The following is a 19,219-nucleotide window of genomic DNA, read 5'->3' on the forward strand; positions in this document are numbered from 1 at the left end:
GTTTCACTGAACTTTCGTATCTGGGTAGTAGTCGGTCTTAAAACTGGCGGTTCTTTTTATACACAAAGTACGCACACAACCAGACGACGTCCGGGAAACCTTCTTCAGGACAAAAACCCCACACAAATACACGAACTAAATTAACAAAATCAAAAGAAAATCCACAAAACATTTCGGTTCATTTCGGATCTCTCCATGTTTTTATGCCTTTTGACATCAACTGTCAAATATACCCCGTTACGCATTTGTCATGCGCACACTACACACTTGTCAGTCACAGCCTGAAAAAGAAGAGTTCTGAACACAATTTTTTGTAATTGAACCAGGAGAGGCAATTATAATTGCTGATAATTTACAAAATCAATAGTTTAAATTGCTTAGGCATCGTTTATTTGATACTGCATTCGATACATATAAATACTTATCATACATAAATAATATAATACTAGTAACTTGAAAAGCCTCTAAAGCTAAAGCTTCCGCTAGCTATCACAAATGCCATAAAACAGCATAATACTCACAATACAAAGATAGAAGAAACTGAGCGAATATGGAATGAAAAGAGAAGTCGTTAATTTATAATACTATAACATACATCACATACAAGTTTAATTCAAAGCAGTTTAAGCAAATCACATAAAAATCGCACTCGCCAAAGAAGATCGTTAAATTATTCAATCGTTGTGCACAATATAGACGTCATGTGTTTGCAGACTTAATGTATAATAACTCCCTCAACGATAAAATTTTACCTCCGTCTCCACGCAATCCTTAAATAGCTCATCAAGTTCGGATAAATCTTCCCCCAAACTATTGATTATAGTGTTCAATTCCTCTACGCACTCTTCTTCCATTTTTCGCAGTAAATTTTGCACTTGGCTTCCTTTTCTTATAGCTTCGGAATGCAGAGAATGTAACGTGTGTGGTTCCTAGACGCGGAGTCATTAAACTAGATCGGTATAAAATGGGTTACTTACATTTTCTGACAGACACTGGGTATGTTTCGAAATCGTGGGATTCTTTGTGAATACAAACGGTTTAAAGACTGATTTTACAGCGTGTGGTGTACCAGTAAACCAATGTACACTAGGCCTATCCGAACTCAAAACGGATACCTGTGAAATAATTCAATAATGACCAAATCCGCGCAGCGAACGACAATTACCTGGCTACACTGCGTAGGAAACTTGGCATCGTATGGTTTACATATTTCTGACTGATCGTCGCGTAAAATTTTAAACATGTCGGTTTCCTTAAAATTATTAGAAGCTGTGACATTTTCTAGGAGTTTCTTGCCGGCTTCGTAACATTCGCTTGATGCGCCTTTCTTATTGAATGCTTCGGAAAAATTGAAGTCCCCCTGCAAATATAATTGTCATTTACAATTTGAAATTTATTCCATTTGGATTAATGTGTAAACAAATAGAGCAAATGAGCTCATGGGTAATTTTTTTTGGCCTACATTGCCAATTCATAAACTGCGATCTACAAATTTGATAAGAATCCACCTGCACAATTTTATCAGAATCGGTCAATTCCTTTTTGAGATGCTAACGGACAGGCATCCAAAAATTATGAACTCACTAGGGGCTCTAGAGCCCTTAAATAATGCGTTGCCGAAGATCTTGTATTGAAGCAGGGTCAATATTTAAAGGCAGTTTTCAAGTAGCCCCAGAGGAAAGAATCAAGGAGTGTTAGCTGTGCAGATGAATACTACTCAATCAGACCTTTACTTTAATGTATGATAAACGGGGGTGGTGCCATTTGAAATTTGAGAGTTGGGGTGGGGTCGCTTCGGGAATGACTTATTCTGTGACCATTATACCAAACATTCGTAATGAAACTTTTCAAACTGACACACTGTATGTACAGCGTGTCCTATCACAATAAAGGTGACAGGCCAAATCTATGAAACCGTTAATTTTGCACAAGTTTGCCGCCAGAGGGTGTACGATTCATGGTTAAGTACAAAAATGATTTTTTTTCCTAATGGTAGGGGGGCCCAATAGGGGATTTTGGGATTTACTCGACCACGCCAGAGTAAGGAGGTGGGTTGGCTACGTGTTGAAAAGTGTGCATTTCAATATTCTGACGATTTGAGAATGACGCAAGGGAGCGGGAAGGTCGCAAACTTGCAGAAAAAAAAACATTACCTTGACATTCTCGAGGGCGTTGAAATTTTTTTTATTTCGACGAAAATTCAAGAATAACATGAGTAATATAATCTGTAATCACACGCCAAAGTCGAACAAATCGTCAATAAAGTTCAGTGCGTTCAGCAGTTGAAGCATCTAGTTGACTGAGATCATTGGCGGTCGTGTAATAAATTATACATACAACACTCTAAATATCTGCCGCGCTCGAATAAATCCCTCCCCTCCCCCACCATGCTAACCGGCAGACTAACATACCTCTAATATCAGAGGCACTATTTTTGTGTACATTATTAAAAGTGTCGACGCGCCCCCCCACCGGTGAAGGGCTGTACATCATATAACTTTTTCTTTCTACCATCTAAACTACAAAATTCAATAGATCTTGTATGAATTTTGCATCATTTTGATGGAGCACATATTATTACTCTGGCTCATAAAATATGAGGGGTGGGGGAAGAGGAAAATCTCTTTAAGGAGTCGAATGTAACTTCAGTTTAGATAACCGATTTTTACATTATTGGTTTTATTGGAAATTATTCGTGTAATCAGATTTGACAAGAGTCTTTTTAGTAAATATGATGTGTGATAGAGGGCGCGGTTTGACCTTAACATCAACCATGCAGGTTTCCATGAACATTTTAGATGAAACAAAATAATCATTATACAGCGTGTTTCAAAATGAATAGAGGGGTTTCAACATGTTATAATATTTGATAGATGAAACTTACAGCCACAAGTGATATATCAAATGAAAGAGAAACTCAAACAGTTTTTGTTTGTTGGCATCAGTGCGTATGTTTCCGCCGCAATCCGCTAGAAAGCGCTAATAGCAAAGATGGCGACTAAAGAACAGAAAGCGTTTTGTGTTTTACAGTTTGCAAAGACGGAATCTGTTGTTACTGTGCAACGTGCGTTCCGGATTAAGTTCGGTTGTGCTCCTCCAGGTGATAACAACATTCGTAGATGGTATCATCAGTTTCAAGACACTGGCTGCCTTTGTAAAGGCAAGAGTACGGGACGACCACGAACTAGTGAAGAGAGCGTTGAGCAAGTGCGTAATTCGTTGACGCGTAGCCCTATGAAATCCGTTCGGAAGGCTAGTCGTGAATTAGCAATTCCTGTGACGACTGTTTGGAGAGTTTTACGGCGACGCTTAGAGCTACGTCCTTATCGTTTGCAGTTGTTACAGGCTCTGAAGCCTACCGACCATCTTTTACGTGCCAACTTCGCTAACGACATGTTGTTGCATGACAATGAAGATTTTCTGGATCTTGTCGTCTTCAGTGATGAATCGACCTTTCACCTTAGTGGTCGAGTTAACACCCATAATGTTAGGATTTGGGGCTCAGAAAATCCCCACATGATGGTACAAGTGCAACGAGACTCTCCTAAATTGAATGTTTTTTGTGCCATATCCGGCAGAAAATTTATGGTCCTTTCTTTTTTGGTGAAGCAACTATCACTGGTACTTCTTATCTGGATACGTTACAGCAATGGCTCTTCCCTCAACTGACACATGATGAACCACAAAACTTCATCTTTCAGCAAGATGGTGCGCCGCCTCACTGGCATAATGAGGTACGCGATTGGCTTAACCTAACTGTACCCTACCGCTGGATTGGCCGTAAGGGGCCTAATGACAGGGCTTGTTTCGCATGGCCTCCACGGTCACCCGACCTAACCCCGTGTGATTTTTATCTTTGGGGGTTTATTAAGGACCGTGTGTATGTGCCTCCACTGCCAGCCGACCTTCCCGATTTAAGAAACAGGATTGAAACAGCTGTTGCAGCAATTACTAATGAGACACTCATCAAAGTTTGGGAAGAACTAGCATACCGTCTTGACGTATGCCAAGTGACGAATGGTGCTCACATTGAACACTTGTAGGCTATTATGTAAAACTGTTTGAGTTTCTCTTTCATTTGATATAACAATTGTGGCTGTAAGTTTGATGTATTAAATATTATAACATGTTAAAACCCCTCTATTCATTTTGAAACACGCTGTATTATATGATCTAGATGAAAAAGTGGAAATATCAATAAAAACCGCATTTTGATATCTGTTTCCCAATGGTAGTTACACACCAGGTGACCTGTCAATCCACACCTAGAGATCCACCTGCCATCTCAGGAATTCATACACACCTACAAGTCGAAGGGTGGAGTGTGGCAGGTAGGCATAGCGGACGTTTAGCCGACGCAATTGTTGAGTTTGTTGACTTACCTGAACGATGAATGGTGGCTTCTGCTGGAAGTCAACAGATGGCACCCACCAATTTGGCCATCATAACCTAACATTTTGTATCTTCCTATGACGATAATGTCACTTGAATAAAAATTCCAGTTTATATCATCTTCAAATAATTCTTGCAAAATAATATCCATTTTTTGTCAGCACGAAGTAAGCTTTTAAGATACAAAACACGATGAAGTTGCAGTGTCACCAGAACCGTTCAGGCATATATGTTGACGTTTGCAATAAATGCAAGAAAACACGTGTAAGAACAGTTGTGTCGGTTGAACATACCCATACTATGGGCAGATGCACCTGGCAATTCTACCTGTCAAAGGTGACTTGTCAAGTCGACCTGGGAATATAAGATGGGCAAAAACTGTCAGTTTTCGTAACTACCAAGTGACCTGACACTTGTCGTGAAAGTCGACAGGTCGCAGGCTCATCTGTCCGTAGTAATTCTAGGCACCTGCCGCACTCCACCCTCGACTTGTACGTGTGTATGAATTCCTGAGTCAACCTGTCAGTTGTCCACGGTAGATTGCTCCGTTCTTAAACATTTTTAACCAACTGAGATGGATGGTGGATCTGTAAGTGTGGATCGAGAGGTGTTTTGACAGGTAGACTTCACAGGTCACCTGTGACAAGTGCACTTATAGGTGTGTACTACCTTTTAAGAAGAGGTATGGCGAAAATACGCACAAGCACAAATTTTGGCAAAATCGGAGCGTAACTCTTATGGTTGCTGAGAAAATAATTAAGAAGAAATGCAAATTTCACCACATTTTGGAGAGTGGCTCCCAAACGAAACACATTGCATCATCGGTTTAATTGGAAAAGGTGCTCGTTTTGATCCCCTCTACCACCCAATTCTTTTTTGACATACTTATATGTAACACCCTGTATATACTGTATATTTCTGAATCAATCAAATCTTCAATACAATACTTTCTCCGACTTTAATTTTATGGTGATTATGTAAAGATGTTTACGAATGTGAAGTTCTGATTCCTCATAAATTTCGTTACGTCAGCCTTATCTAGCCGTCATTTCACCACTACAGAAAAACAATTTTTTTAAATGTAATCTGGCTAATGAACAGTATCTTGGTCAATTTCATAACTTCCTACTTTTTTACTGAAGTATAAATATGAAATTATCTGATGAGCGTATGAAAGATCTTTTGCTGACTATTTTGCGAATACCTACCTCCTTAACCATAGCTCAATACCTATGTTAAAAGCTAGCTGCAGCTTATGCGGAAATTGTTCTGTTTTATATTCATCTGTCTGAGGTTCAGTTACTGACAAAATAAATGATTCTTGAATTTATTCATTTTTAGCGGTTACCTTGTGTGAGCTATCGGATGTAGGTACCATTTCCATAATATGACAAATATTTGATATCATGCTATTAATGTAACTTAGTTATAGATAGGAAACCACATTTTGTTAATTATTAGGTAAACCACAAAAAAATACTTTAATCAATATTTTATCTGCAGTATTAAATGACACCTACACAAGATGAAATGATTATTTTATAAATTTAGATGAAAACTTGATTATGTAAATAGTAGTCTTATTCCAGCATGAAGGGGCTTTTTTTAATCTTCATCTTGTTATGTGCATTTGGAGAAAGGTATGTGTTCTCTCATGCAACCGAGGTAAAGGTGGTCATCAAACTATGCTTCAGAAATCATCTCCAAAGTCGAATCTAGCACGAACGAGAAGAAAGAATGGAAGAAGGTAATACTATCATACGACTATGAATGCTTTGATCCCCAATTTTTGTTGGAAATATTGACGTGCTACAATGAGCCACGTAACGTTACCTTTGGAGAACATGTCAATAGCTGCTTGGCTAAATCTTATTCGCATAGCGGAGTTGTTTGTAGGAATGACTGCAATGACCTGATGAACAGTATAGCAGTTATGGCTGGCCAAAACTACGATTTCAAATGTGCAGAGAACGAACAGTTCTTCGAATCATTTTTAAAGTGCCTTTTGAAAATTCGTCAGGGAGCTGAATGCCCGAAAAATGGTTACAGTTCGTGTGCAAAAGCATTCCAGTAATCTAAATCTTATTTTTGTGACCGGAGTGTTCCCAACGCAACTTAAGTGTGCTCTGGTAAAACCGCTGTTCAAACTACATTGGTTTCTGATGAAATCAATAACCTTTGCTTTTCTTTGAAATAAAAAGCTTACTATTGTATCTACTATATTGTCCCCCTTACCACTTCGCCTTTCTTATTTTTATGGCTACCCAAAGATCAATTTCCTAAAGTATTACAAAACCCAAGGTTATCAAGACTATGATTTGCGCTTGTCCACTGTCCTTATTGACAAACGTAAAAGGTCAAGTATGTCACAATGATCACGTGAGTCCCAAAAATTCTTTATCAATGTTTTACTATTATTATAAAAATAAATGTTAGATCATATTAGGCGACTACTCACAAAGACTAGAAAACATGAAGGTGCTTTCTCGGGTTTTAATTTTGTTGGCTATAGCAGGAGTCGTTTATTTGCATGAAGGTAAGCGTTATCTCTTACAAGTCATGTGCGTAGATGGTCATAAAAATGTGTATTTCAGGATGTATCAGCGGTGAGGAAGAGCAATGGGCGAAAATAATGCTATCGTACCCTTACGAATGCTTTGATCCGCAATTTTTATTAGAGATGTTGACGTGTTTTGATGCGCCGCATAATAATCTTACCTATGGAGAAGGAATCAATGAATGTGTGACTAAATACTACGCGTTGAGCGGAGTTGTTTGCAGAAGTAATTGTACCGAAATGTTGAATGAGCTACTGTATATGGCTGTTCGAAAATACGATTTTAGTTGTTACAACCAAAAATTTCTGCAAGAGTGGTTCAAATGCCTTTACGACATTCGTAAAAGTGCTGAATGCCCAGAAAATGGTTACAGTTCGTGTACCACACAATTTAAGGATCTAGCCCTATAAATTATATTTTCCTTCAAACCAAACGTGTACACACTGTTTAATTACGTTCGTATGTAACCCTGATTTGTATTTAGTTTTAAGTGTGACAAGTTGCATATTGTATTTATAAACTACGCATACAATGTTGTGCAGATAAAGTACATTTTTTTAAACTCCCTGGCCCACACACACACACCCTCACACACATATTGATCTCGATAAAGAGTCAGTTGGTAGAAATCAAAGCTTTTCATTGAGACCTTTCCGGGTGTCTTGTTGAGCGGCCACTTATTTTTTCGAGTAGTTTGTCTTTAATGCTATAGGGGCTCGTTCTCCTCCCCGCCTCCAAAGTGTGGTCATTGCGCAGGTATGAAGTGCCAGTTAATTTTAGCCTAGGAAATAGTTTTGAAAATCATTTGATTTAAGTAGTTGATGTAATTTAATTAATTTATTATTTAAACCCAAGGAAGCTATATAATACAGGATTGCTTGATCACTGAATTTTTTTGCCGCGTGTAGTGACGTCACTGGCGGACCCAGACGCACCGTATGCTATGATTTTTCGATTTGTGCACCACTTTCATTTGTAATTTAATTTTTATATTATGTAAGATTCTAAGAGCTCTTTCTCACGATGCGTTTTTGAGTTCAGTTCGATTTTTCATGGATTTCACGTCAGCGACAAGATGCGTAGGTACTCGTATCAATCCATCAAACCGAAGGAGCCAGTCAAAACACAGCACTAAAAGCATTGCTTTTCCCGTCTGCCTGTTTTTAGCGCATTTCCACAAAAATAAAAATAAAAAATGCGCTATTGTGGCCACTTGTCCGTCCGTCCGTCCGTTCGTCCGCTACTTTTGCGACGCTACTAGTTCTTTATCTTAAGAGCTATTGTTCTACTTTTTTCGCTATTTGGTTCGTTATGGTGTCGAGGCGTGCACCAGGGAAGGAATTTTTTCTGCGTTTATTGCTAAAAAAGTTATTGTAAAAAAACCAACAAACCGTTTTTTACATGTTCCATAATTTTACACTTTTGCCGTTTATTAACCATCCTAGAGATCATTTATAATTTTGTATTGTTGTCTGTCGTCTGTCTGTTAGTCTGTCCGTCTGTTCCTTTGCCTGTCTGTCCCTCTATCTGTCCGTGTGAACGATAATTTTGTTTAGAAATGTCTGATCGCTTTTACATCTCCGTTAGTTATGAACTGAATTGCATGAAATTCAATATGGGCATAGATTTAGCCATATAATACGCAATGCCAAAAGTTGAATCAAATCGATTCAAAATTCACAGTGCCCTTTTCGCATCTCGACCATTTATAAACCGAATTGCAAACTTTTTTACTTATAAAAGTATTTGAATGAAATTTTATACTTAGGCACTTGGAATAAAGGAAAATCAAACGACAATTTCAAAATTTGGTTTTGCGCATGCGCAGTGCCAACTTTTTTATTTATGGAAGAATTGAAATGAAATTTGATACATAGGCGCTTTTAATAAAGGAAAATCAAATGCCAGTTTCAAAATTTGTTTTTGCACATGCACAGTGCCAACTTTTTTATTTATGGAAGAATTTAAATGAAATGTGATACATAGGCACTTGGAATAAAGGAAAATCTAACGCCAGTTTCAAAATTTGGTTTTGCGCATGTCAACTTTTTTATTTATGGAAGCATTTAAATGAAATTTGATACATAGGTGCTTGGAATAAAGGAAAATCTAGCGCCAGTTTAAAAATTTTATTTTGCCCATGCGCAGTGCCAACTTTTTTATCTATGGAAGCATTTAAGTGAAATTTGATACTTTGGCGCTTGGAACAAAGGAAAATCTAACATTAGTTTCAAAATTTAGGTTTGCGCATGCGCAGTTCCAACTTTCTTATTTAGAAAAGCATTGAAATGAAATTATTCTTATAAACTGAAATTGACATAGCATGTCAAAAATGGATTGCTCATGTGCAACGCTACCTTTCATATTTGTGGCCGGATTTTTACGATTTTAACAGAAGTTGCATCTTACAAATGGGAAAAAATTAATTGGTAGCTAGCTATCCATCTTTTACTACTACTTTTAATACCTGAAATAATTAAAAGAAGTATGGGGAAGGTTTAGTGTCTTTATCAATCCACTTACAAATGGGAAATAAATGCAAGTGGAAATGCGCTTTATGTAAATCGTTTACGATTACTTTTTAACTTGTTTTAACTGCGGGCATCTGTTTTTGAAATGTCTACTTTGCTTACATTTGCAGCACCATTTGACACTGATACTGACAGAACTGTAACTTGTGCCGCTGCCGCTGTTGCTGTCACCACCGCCATTAATTCTTATTCTTTATCACCGTCACCGCCTTCGCGGTTGTTCGAAGTAGACGTGCCGTTTCCAGGTTTCTTGTGCCTGGCACACCTTCAAGGAATAGGGTAACTATATTGCAAAAAATTCGGGGACTGTAGGATAATTGTCTTAAAAGTAGACCGAAACCGTAAAAGTGGGTCAGAACTGAACCAAGTGCATATTTGCACGTGTTAGAAATTAGACCATTTATTGCTGGTAGGCAATGTAAAAACAAAAGTGTGGATATCTCAAAAATGGAGCATCGGAGAAAGGAGAGAAAATGCGGAGAATTTCTGTAAAGGCTTACATAATCCCCTGCATAAAAACGTAGTGTTCGTTAGCGTTACAATACAGATACCTGTATCGAAAATAAGACTTACAAATTCTTGTATTCTTTGTGAACGTCCATGCAAAATTATGAAATGATATAACAGTTAAAAATATTAAGAAGAATATACAATTTGTTACAGATAGAAAAGTAATTTATTACAACGCATCAGTTAATAAAAATAATCAAAACCTGGCGTCGGGATGTGACGACCCCACCGCCCATCACCTTTTGGTGATGCAATCAGTCATGTGGCGTGCAGTTGGACGGTAGGATCCCAATGGACTCTTTGATCAATGAATGTTTAATAGTGATATTTTCCTATAATTTAAAAAAAACTGATTTAATAAAGACAACCCAAATATCAATTTCCCAATGTATTAGGTTTCCTAGACTATCAAGTCCGTGGCCTCAATACCAGATATGCACTTGTCCACTTGACCACTGCCGATATTGACAAATGTGAAAGGTCAAGTATGTTGCAAATATCATGTGACGCCCAAAAATTCTTTATCAATATTGTATATTGCGACTATATAATAATTATTATAAAATTAAATGTATTCTCAAAAACTTTGAAAACATGAAGGTGCTTTCTCGGGTTTTAATTTTGTTGGCTATAGCAGAAGTCGTTTATTTGCATGAGGGTAAGTGTTATCTCATGTACGTAGATGATTTCACAAAAATGTGTATTTTAGGATGTATCAGCGGTGAGGAAGCGCAATGGGCCAAAATAATGTTATCGTACCCTTACGAATGCTTGGATCCGCAATATTTATTAGAGATGTTGACGTGTTTCGATACGCCGCATAATAATATTACCTATGGAGAAGGAATCAATCAATGTGTGAGTAAATCCTACGCGTTGAGCGGAGTTGTTTGCAGAAGTAATTGTACCCCAATGTTGAATGAGTTACTGTATATGGCTGTTCGAAAATACAATTTCAACTGTTACAACCAAAAATTTTTGGAATTGTGGTTCAAATGCATTTTCGACATTCGTAAAAGTGCCGAATGCCCAGTAAATGGTTACAGTTCATGTACCATACAAGTTAAGGATCTAGTCCTATAAATTATATTTTCCTCAAATAATAAGCTCAACCAAATGTAGGTACACATTTTTTCCTTCTTTACGTTTGTGTAATCCTGATGTGTATTTAGTTTGAAGTGTCACAAGTTATATATTGTATTTATCGCAAAAAAGTATAAATGGTGCACACATTTTGTGCAGATAAAGGAGGTACATTTTTTTAAAACCACCTAACCCACACACATACTGATCTTGCTAAAGGGCCAGTTGGGAGAAATCAATTCTTTTCCTTGAGACCCATTATTCAAGTACTTACTACCCCCATTTCCAAAACTTCCACCCATCTGAGTGATTTTTAGTTTATCATTACCAAAAAACAATGCATTCGACTATTTCCAAGGAAACTCAGCCATAAACAACAAATTTTCATTATGGCGGACTGGATCGCACTTTAAAATAAGGTGCGTCACCACTAGAGGCACACGTATGCAAAATTTGACACAAACTGATCGTCACATGTAAGAACTGGTGAGATCGAAGCAAATATCTCGAACACGGTTGCAGAAGGGTACTCATAAAGGGCGAGTGGAACATCTGAATGAGCCATATTTATTGGCAATGTAACAATTTAAGTGTGATCCCAAAAATGGAGCGTTAGAGGTTCCTACACAGGGAAAATGCAAATTACGGAGAATTTCTCTAAGGGCTTGATTTTTTTTGTATTATATAGTGCAGATTTTGCTATCAATGGTTTGCAGGTGAAGGGTTTCAGTAAACTACACCACTACAACAATCAAAATGTAATAGTAGGGGAGAACGGCAGACTAAAAGCAATATTCAAGAAGTAATGCTCCCATAAATTCCGGATTGTTATCAAATGTGGCGGGGAAAGATTTTTGTATTTTTGTGATAAAAATCACGACTCTATCAAATGTTGGGAAGCGAAAGAAATGACCTAGAAGATAAGCAGAAAATAGTGATTGAGAAAAATACTTGCTTCAGGTGCATGAAAATTGGTCACTCCTCCAGGAAATGCCATAAGAAAGTCCGATGTGAGTCATGTAACCAAAGAAATCATCGAAGGAAGAGGATGTCATAGTGAGAGAGAAAGTACAGCGGAAGGTGCACTCCCAATGCCCAATCATCGTAAATACTTTGAAAGTTAATATCTTTGATGAAACCGGGAAAGTAATCTCAGTTCGAAAATCGTTGGACAATCCTCATTTTATTTATTTATATGTATTTTATTTATATTTTATATTTATTTTATTTTTCTTCCTTTCCCTTATTTCTTTCTCTTCGTGTGCTTCCCCTTCATTATCTATATGTATTCAAAGTTCTTGATCTATTTTATCAGATGAGTAGTGGCTTTGGAATATCAGTTGATCTGGGGACTGGAATTCACAATACTCGACAATATTCTAAGAAACTGCTGCGTCTACCTAAAGTCACTAAATCGTTTTTTCAAAAAACATTCATGTTTCTCGGTCCAAAATTTTGTAATTATTTTTGTAACCATTACTCTCAAAGTATATTTGAACTATCAGTTCGGGTGTTCAAGAAAAGAGCTAAGGAATTTTTATTTACTAAAGCGACTACTGAGTTGGATGTATCTTATTTTAAGTTAATTCTACAGTTTGATTAATTTTGCTTGGTTTATGTTATACATCTTCATTTACACCAATGCTTCACTAGCGATACGTTGCGTACATTTTATTTAGCTGAAAATATGTTCATTAAATTTAAATAATTATATCTGTTGATCTCTATTTAGATTTCTGTACGTGTGTATGGCGTTTGTAGCATGATCTTGGATTTGCTTATCCTCCCAGTGTTCAGAGTAATTTTATTCTCATTACTCTCACTGGTGTAGTATTATTTCACCTAGTACATTATCTTTAAGCTAAGTTTTCGTTTATTTTCGCACTGCCTTAATTTATACTTTATATAATTTTTACTTTTTTGTTGCGTTTGCTGTTTTGTTTCTAGGTTGGAATAAAGATTATTATTATATCCAGATTTTGGTCGGAGACGATTATTGGGGTCATGTCACAACTGGGAAGGTGCCAAAATGTGGACTGATAGCGCCAGAGACTATCTTCAGAGATGGACCCTGGGAGGACGATTGCCGAAGTTAACCACGTCTATGGCTAACACAATCGTTTCATTGCTCTCAACCCCGTCAGACCATCATCACTTATGGAACTTGGAGACCATCGGCACAAAGAACCCAATAGGGAAGAAGATGAAAAGCGAAGTGGTTGATAGTAATTTCTTGTTAAAGACGGTTCAGAGGGAAAATAACGGAAGGGCCATTGTAGCCCTCCCTCAAAATAGAAAAGAGGAGTATCCTCCCATAAATCGCTCAGTAAATCAATGGAGGAGGATGGAATCCACTACAATGAAACTCTAACAACAAAATAAGTGTGACTATGACGCAGTGTTGAATTTGTGGGAAATGGACGGACTTTAGTACGGAAATGTCTGAAGAAAATATTGGACATTTCCTACCTCATTGTCCTGTGTTTAAGGTCAGTTCTACTACTCCAGTGTGGCCAGTTTTCGACGCATCATGTCATGTTCGAGAAAAACCAAGCTTGTAAAGAGCCCCTGATTGTTTCCATCATACTGAGGCTTCAAGAAAACACGGTAGGAGTCTCGTCAAATATTAGGAAGGCACTTTACATGAAGACGAAGCCATATCAGAAGTTTCTCTGGTGGAAGGATAGTAGCTGTTGAGAGCTGAAAATTTATTAGCACAATCGAGTTGTCTTTAGTCCATATTTGCTTGGTGCCACAATTAATTTGAGCATTTGGAGTCACATCCTGACCATTTTTCGCAGACGAGAAATTGCTTTTATGCAGATAACTTTCTCACTTCTGCTTCATCGTTTGAAGAATATAAGAACTGCAAGAAAAAAGGAAGTGCCATTATGGGAACTGCTAAAATGGAGTTGAGAGGATAGAGTTGCCCTCAGAAATAGTTCCCAATGCAAACGGAGATTGTGATGAATAATTGAAAACGAGACTGTAGTTCGAGTTGTGAAGGAAGCCCTCGGATATGAAGATATCCCCACTCACTTCTGGACTTCTTCTGTTGCACTCGCTGGTATACAAAGTGATGGGGATTGGGGACTGGCAAGTGGTTGGTTTATAATTGGGTGAAATCAACTGAACAGGAGCAATGTTGCCTTCAAGAAGATGCACCGCTCATCAATTGATTGGATTCACATGGTGGGAGGGTGCTGAGTGGTTGTACCAACCTTACAATGGTATGTCTCTGTTCCCAGTTATAGTTAAGAAGAAATTGAAGTTGAAAGCATGCAACCTTGGGATAACCTCAGATGGATGTGACGATCCCACCATCCATCACCTTTTGGTGATGCAATCAGTCATGTGGCGTGCAGTTGGAAGGTAGCATCCCAATGTACTCTTTGACGAATGAATATTTAATAGTGAGATTCCTCTATAATTAAAAAAAAAACTGATTTCATAAAGATATGGCAATCCAAAGATCAATTTCCCAAAGTATTAAGTCTGTCGACATTGACAAATGTGAAAGGTTAAGTATGTCACAATAATCATGTGACGCCCAAACATTCATTATCAATATTTTATATTGCGACTATATCATAATTATTATAAAAATAAATGTATTCTCAAAAACTTGAAAACATGAAGGTGCTTTCTCAGGTTTTAATTTTGTTGGCTGTAGCAGGAGTCGCTTATTTGCATGAAGGTAAGCATTATGTCTTACAAGCCATCTACGTAGATGATCACAAACAGAATTTCAGAATGTAATAGCGCTGAGAGAGTGCAATGGGGGAAAGTAATGTTAACGTACCCTTATGAATGCTTTGATCCGAAATTTTTATTAGAAGTTATGACATGTTACAATACGCCTCGTAATAATATTACCTATGGAGAAGGAATCAATCAATGTCTGACTAAATCCTACGCGTTGGGCGGAGTTGTTTGCAGAAGTAATTGTACCCCGCTGTTGAATGAGTTACTGTATATGGCTGTTCGAAAATACGATTTTAACTGTTACAACCAAACATTTTTGGAAGTGTTGTTTAAATGCATTTTTGACATTCGCAAAAGTGCTGAATGCCCAGAAAATGGTTACAGTTCATGTACCACACAAGTTAAGGATCTAATCCTATAAATTATCTTTTCCTTCAAATAATAAGCTCAACCGAACATGTACACATTTTTTCCTTCTTTATGCTTGTGTAGTCCTGATTTGTATTTAGTTTTAAATACCTATCACAAGTTGTATATCGTATTTATAGGAAACAAGTATAAAGTGTGTGCAGATAAAGCACATTTTTTAAAATTCCCAAACCCACACACACACATTGATCTTGGTAAAGGGTCAGTTGGTAGAAATCAATTCTTTTCAGAGACCTTTCGTTAGTACATCATGGTATCCTTTTAATCAGTTTGTATCAATTTTACTCCCCCCCCCCACATGTAGACATCGAACTCGATAAGTTGAACGATAGTTGATAGAAATCAATTAATTCGAATACTATTTCCATTTCCTTCAACCCAACATGGTGTAACATTAATTTTTAGTTTATCGTTACCAAAATAACGCATTCGACTGTTTCCAAGGAAATTCGACCATAAATAATCAAATTTCAATATGGCGAACAGGTCGTAATCCAAAATAAGAATGTAAACTCCTTGCCACATGTATGCAAAATTTGCCACAACCTGATCGGCACATCTAAGAGTTGGTTTTATACTTAATGGTACTCTAATGAAAGGTGACAATGAAAGGAATTAATTTCTACCAACCCAGATCCTTTAGCGTGATCGGTTATAGTTCCTCACAACAAAAGGTAATTGGAATGCCTGGAAGAAACCATTATAGTGATGACAAAATTTTAAGGTGCGAATATTTTGAAAACTGTATATGTCAGAGGGGAGTACATACAAAAGCAGAATGAATCATGAGTAGAGACATCTGGTGATAAACTTCTAAACCAATAATAATTTGTTGTAGATAGAAGTTTATTACCATGCCTCAGTGTTAATAAATAATAATAAAGGGCGTCGGGATGTGACGAACCTACCGCCCATTATTGCGTCCATTGGGACGCTCTTTAGGATCTGGAGTCGATTGCGACTCAAGATCCTAAAGAGACTCTCACCTTTAGCTTGCCTTAATTGGCCGACCAATAGCGGAATGTTAGTCATGCTCTTGTCCAATAGAAATAAAATATGCGTGTGAACCCAGTGCCAGATTTCATTATGTACTTACCTGTGTATGTGATGTGATGTGGTTACCATTCAAAATTGCCTACAAGGGTGTAAGTAAGTACATACTAATTATTTCTGCACCTCAATGAAACATAAACAATTGCTCTCAAAGGTGTTCCAATTAGCAAAGATGATGTCCTCTGACGACCTAACAGACGTTAAGCATCATGGCAAATATGGCGGATGATTACAATAATATCAACATGAGTATTCCGTATGTTGTATTTATTTAGGATATATGTGCAACATAGAACGGATGACCTTTTATTTCGTAGTTATTAAAAACATGTTTTGATGCGATGCGTAGAAGTGCAAGGGCTTCAATTGAATCAACTTGATTTTACAATTACTGAATGGATTCGTGGTTATAAGCGCATGCCTTATAAAGATCTACGAGTAACACTTACATTTCCATCCCAGAATCCACTAGCCTTTGCGTATTCTAAAAGTTCTTCCGATTTCTTATCTATGTTGGTCGTGATTGTTAAAACATTTGATATATTCCTGTAGCCTTCTAAAAAAAACACAAAATTAGTGGATAGATTAAGGTTTGTGCGAAAATTATTGTGTTGCTATTTTTCTGGTATCTAGGGCCACTCTTGATCGTACAACAAGTAGGTATAACTGCCAGAGAAAACCAGCACTTATTAATAATTGTTTTGTTTTTATGTCTTCTCGGATTCCCTATCGCTAATTTTGAATTCTAACAAACAATTTTGAGAAAAATGGTTTTTTGCTGACTACAATAAAATTTGTAAAATAGCCAACTTTGCTAATAAACTTTATAAATAATTATGTTATGTTGATGGTATACATCTCATGAACTTTTATAGGAAATTAAAAGCTGTCGCAAATTACATTGAAGGCTGATAAACACGTGGCCGCTTTGCCGTTTCAAAAGTTTGGTTTTGAATTTGTATTTTGTTAATATAGGAAAATTTACACATATACCGCTTCATAGCGAACGTGAACGAAAGTATGTCTGGAAATAAAAGCGATAACAACGTGTGCATTTTTGAGATAAAGCCCTAGTGAGATCGAATTGTAAGGGGGTTTTTGGCAGACGAGGTTAGACTTTCTGAGAGTCACCTTAAGTAGGACGTACGGTGGCATTTACACCTTGACAGTGCTATCAGACAGCAACAGGATTCTCGCCTTTAGGTAGCGTTCATGCAACGCTTCGTCAGGTGAACGCACCTATTAATTTAAGCCACTCCCGCCAGATTATAAAAAACCGGGGAATTTAAAAATCGCACGTCACATGACTAATAATTGACAGTTTTGTGGTTAGGGATGTTAATTCAGATATGCCGAATACAATTAAAAACCAGTGGTTGTGTGTGTTACGGGTTTCAAAAATTGGACCAATAAAAATGTTTATTTTAATACACCGGGAATTTTTGGGAGGAGCTTAACTATTTCTGTTGGATGAATACATAATAATTGACGTAAAGTTCATGGTTTACTTTTTGGTTTTTCCAAGGATAATAAGACTTGAAGTGTCGTGGTGTGAAAGGCAGGGATTTTTTAGCGCTACCCCTGTAACGAGTCCTGTAAACACCAATAAAGACAAATTTGACAATAAACTTTATCACAACACGTCTCTTTATACATTTTTTACCTACACACCTTCAATAAAAATAACTGGTCCATTTGAAAAGATGGATCATTTACACAAATACTTTTTTTGTAGAAAGAGTACAGCTAATATTGCATTTTTTTAAATTACCTCACAAGTACAATATCATTAGCATGTGTCCCAATTAGACTGAACCAAATAATTCTATTCAGACTCTTATTCAATGATAATGCAAAACATGGCATGTTGGTTGCCTAAGCTACAGGCAATGATAAAACGTGTTTGTGCAAATGCTGAGAAGATACCTACTAGTAACTTGTTCTGCAGCCCAATGTTTTCCAATAGTTTCCAAAACCCAAGCACATTTAGAATCGGCAATTAAAAATGAATTATGAGCGCAGAAATTTGTGTCCTTAAAACAAGACCCTCCTTGACCATATTGATCCAAAAGCTGTGTAATCACATCCACAGCTTCTGATGCGGATGAGCTTCTTTCTAAACCTAATCTGCAAGCAGTCAAACAATGAAGATGACCCGCAACTTCAAGCATTACCATACCTGACCAAATCAGTCCCAAGCAGTCTTTGAACTTGTGGATCATGGTCACCTTCGCAATTATTAGTCAACACTGGTACATTGCCAATGACAACTCCGCATTCGTTAGCACCCATCTCGGCACCCCACATCCAATATGGTTTACTTAAAATTACAGCCTTGCTTGGACCACTCAGTTCCACTTCCACATATGTGCACTACAAAAATGTTTTTATACAAGCAAAGCAAAAGATTTCTTACTTTTCTCGTGTGGGCAGATTCGTCACTTGGAAAATAGACAATCTCCTGAACCTCGCCTTGTGGTCGATCCGAATTTTTGCCAAATATGACTCCGTGATCGGATAAAGGTGGAAGTACAACAAAGGCATTGGAAGAATCTGGATTGCTCATCTGTTGAAAGAAGAAATATAAGTTTTATAAACGAAATTTTTCATCCATATTGATCAGAAATCACACCACATTATTGCTTAACGGTAACTTACCTTCTGTGAAAGAAAACAGCTCTTGAATTTGTATCAATATATTTCACAATAAAAGCACTTTATTGAATAATTATTGCTTCAATAATTAAAATGCTCTGCATGCATGAGGCGAAGAACGAGACTAAATCAAATTTAGTGCGCTCTCAATTAGATTTTCGGTCGAAAAACTCAGTTTTTCTGCCTGACAGTGACAGTTCGTTAACCACAAGCTGCAATCAGCTGATTGTCAATCATGTCTGCTGATCGTGTCGATAACTTCAGATTGCAGTGGCGATATCTCGTGGCGCCATGCGCTCACAA

At 37.2% G+C, this 19,219-nt stretch overlaps 2 protein-coding genes and 2 long non-coding RNA genes across 4 annotated transcripts; 3 read left to right on the forward strand and 1 right to left on the reverse strand.

The window, feature by feature from the left end:
• Window positions 1–587: 587 nt before the first annotated feature.
• On the reverse strand, window positions 588–19,172 carry LOC116170998 (secernin-3). The gene is made up of 8 exons (XM_031487609.1): window positions 18,920–19,172; window positions 18,678–18,827; window positions 18,441–18,634; window positions 18,192–18,388; window positions 16,711–16,817; window positions 1,166–1,360; window positions 978–1,115; window positions 588–929 (listed from the first exon to the last, which is right to left on the reverse strand). The coding sequence occupies exons 2-8, from the start codon at window positions 18,825–18,827 to the stop codon at window positions 735–737; spliced, it is 1,176 nt and encodes a 391-aa protein (XP_031343469.1). The 5' UTR covers window positions 18,920–19,172; the 3' UTR covers window positions 588–734.
• LOC116170999 lies at window positions 6,637–7,497 on the forward strand. The gene is made up of 3 exons (XM_031487611.1): window positions 6,637–6,771; window positions 6,829–6,928; window positions 6,987–7,497. Exons 1-3 carry the CDS (start codon window positions 6,706–6,708, stop codon window positions 7,358–7,360), a joined length of 540 nt encoding a protein of 179 aa, XP_031343471.1. The 5' UTR covers window positions 6,637–6,705; the 3' UTR covers window positions 7,361–7,497.
• Window positions 10,210–11,242, forward strand: LOC116171000. Its single transcript, XR_004145355.1, has 2 exons — window positions 10,210–10,649; window positions 10,701–11,242. It is a non-coding gene; the product is annotated as an uncharacterized LOC116171000 (long non-coding RNA).
• Window positions 14,607–15,356, forward strand: LOC116171001. Its single transcript, XR_004145356.1, has 2 exons — window positions 14,607–14,771; window positions 14,827–15,356. It is a non-coding gene; the product is annotated as an uncharacterized LOC116171001 (long non-coding RNA).
• Window positions 19,173–19,219: the final 47 nt, after the last annotated feature.

The sequence above is a fragment of the Photinus pyralis genome, unplaced genomic scaffold (assembly GCF_008802855.1).
Source record: "Photinus pyralis isolate 1611_PpyrPB1 unplaced genomic scaffold, Ppyr1.3 Ppyr1.4_LG5, whole genome shotgun sequence".
Taxonomy (NCBI): domain Eukaryota; kingdom Metazoa; phylum Arthropoda; class Insecta; order Coleoptera; family Lampyridae; genus Photinus; species Photinus pyralis.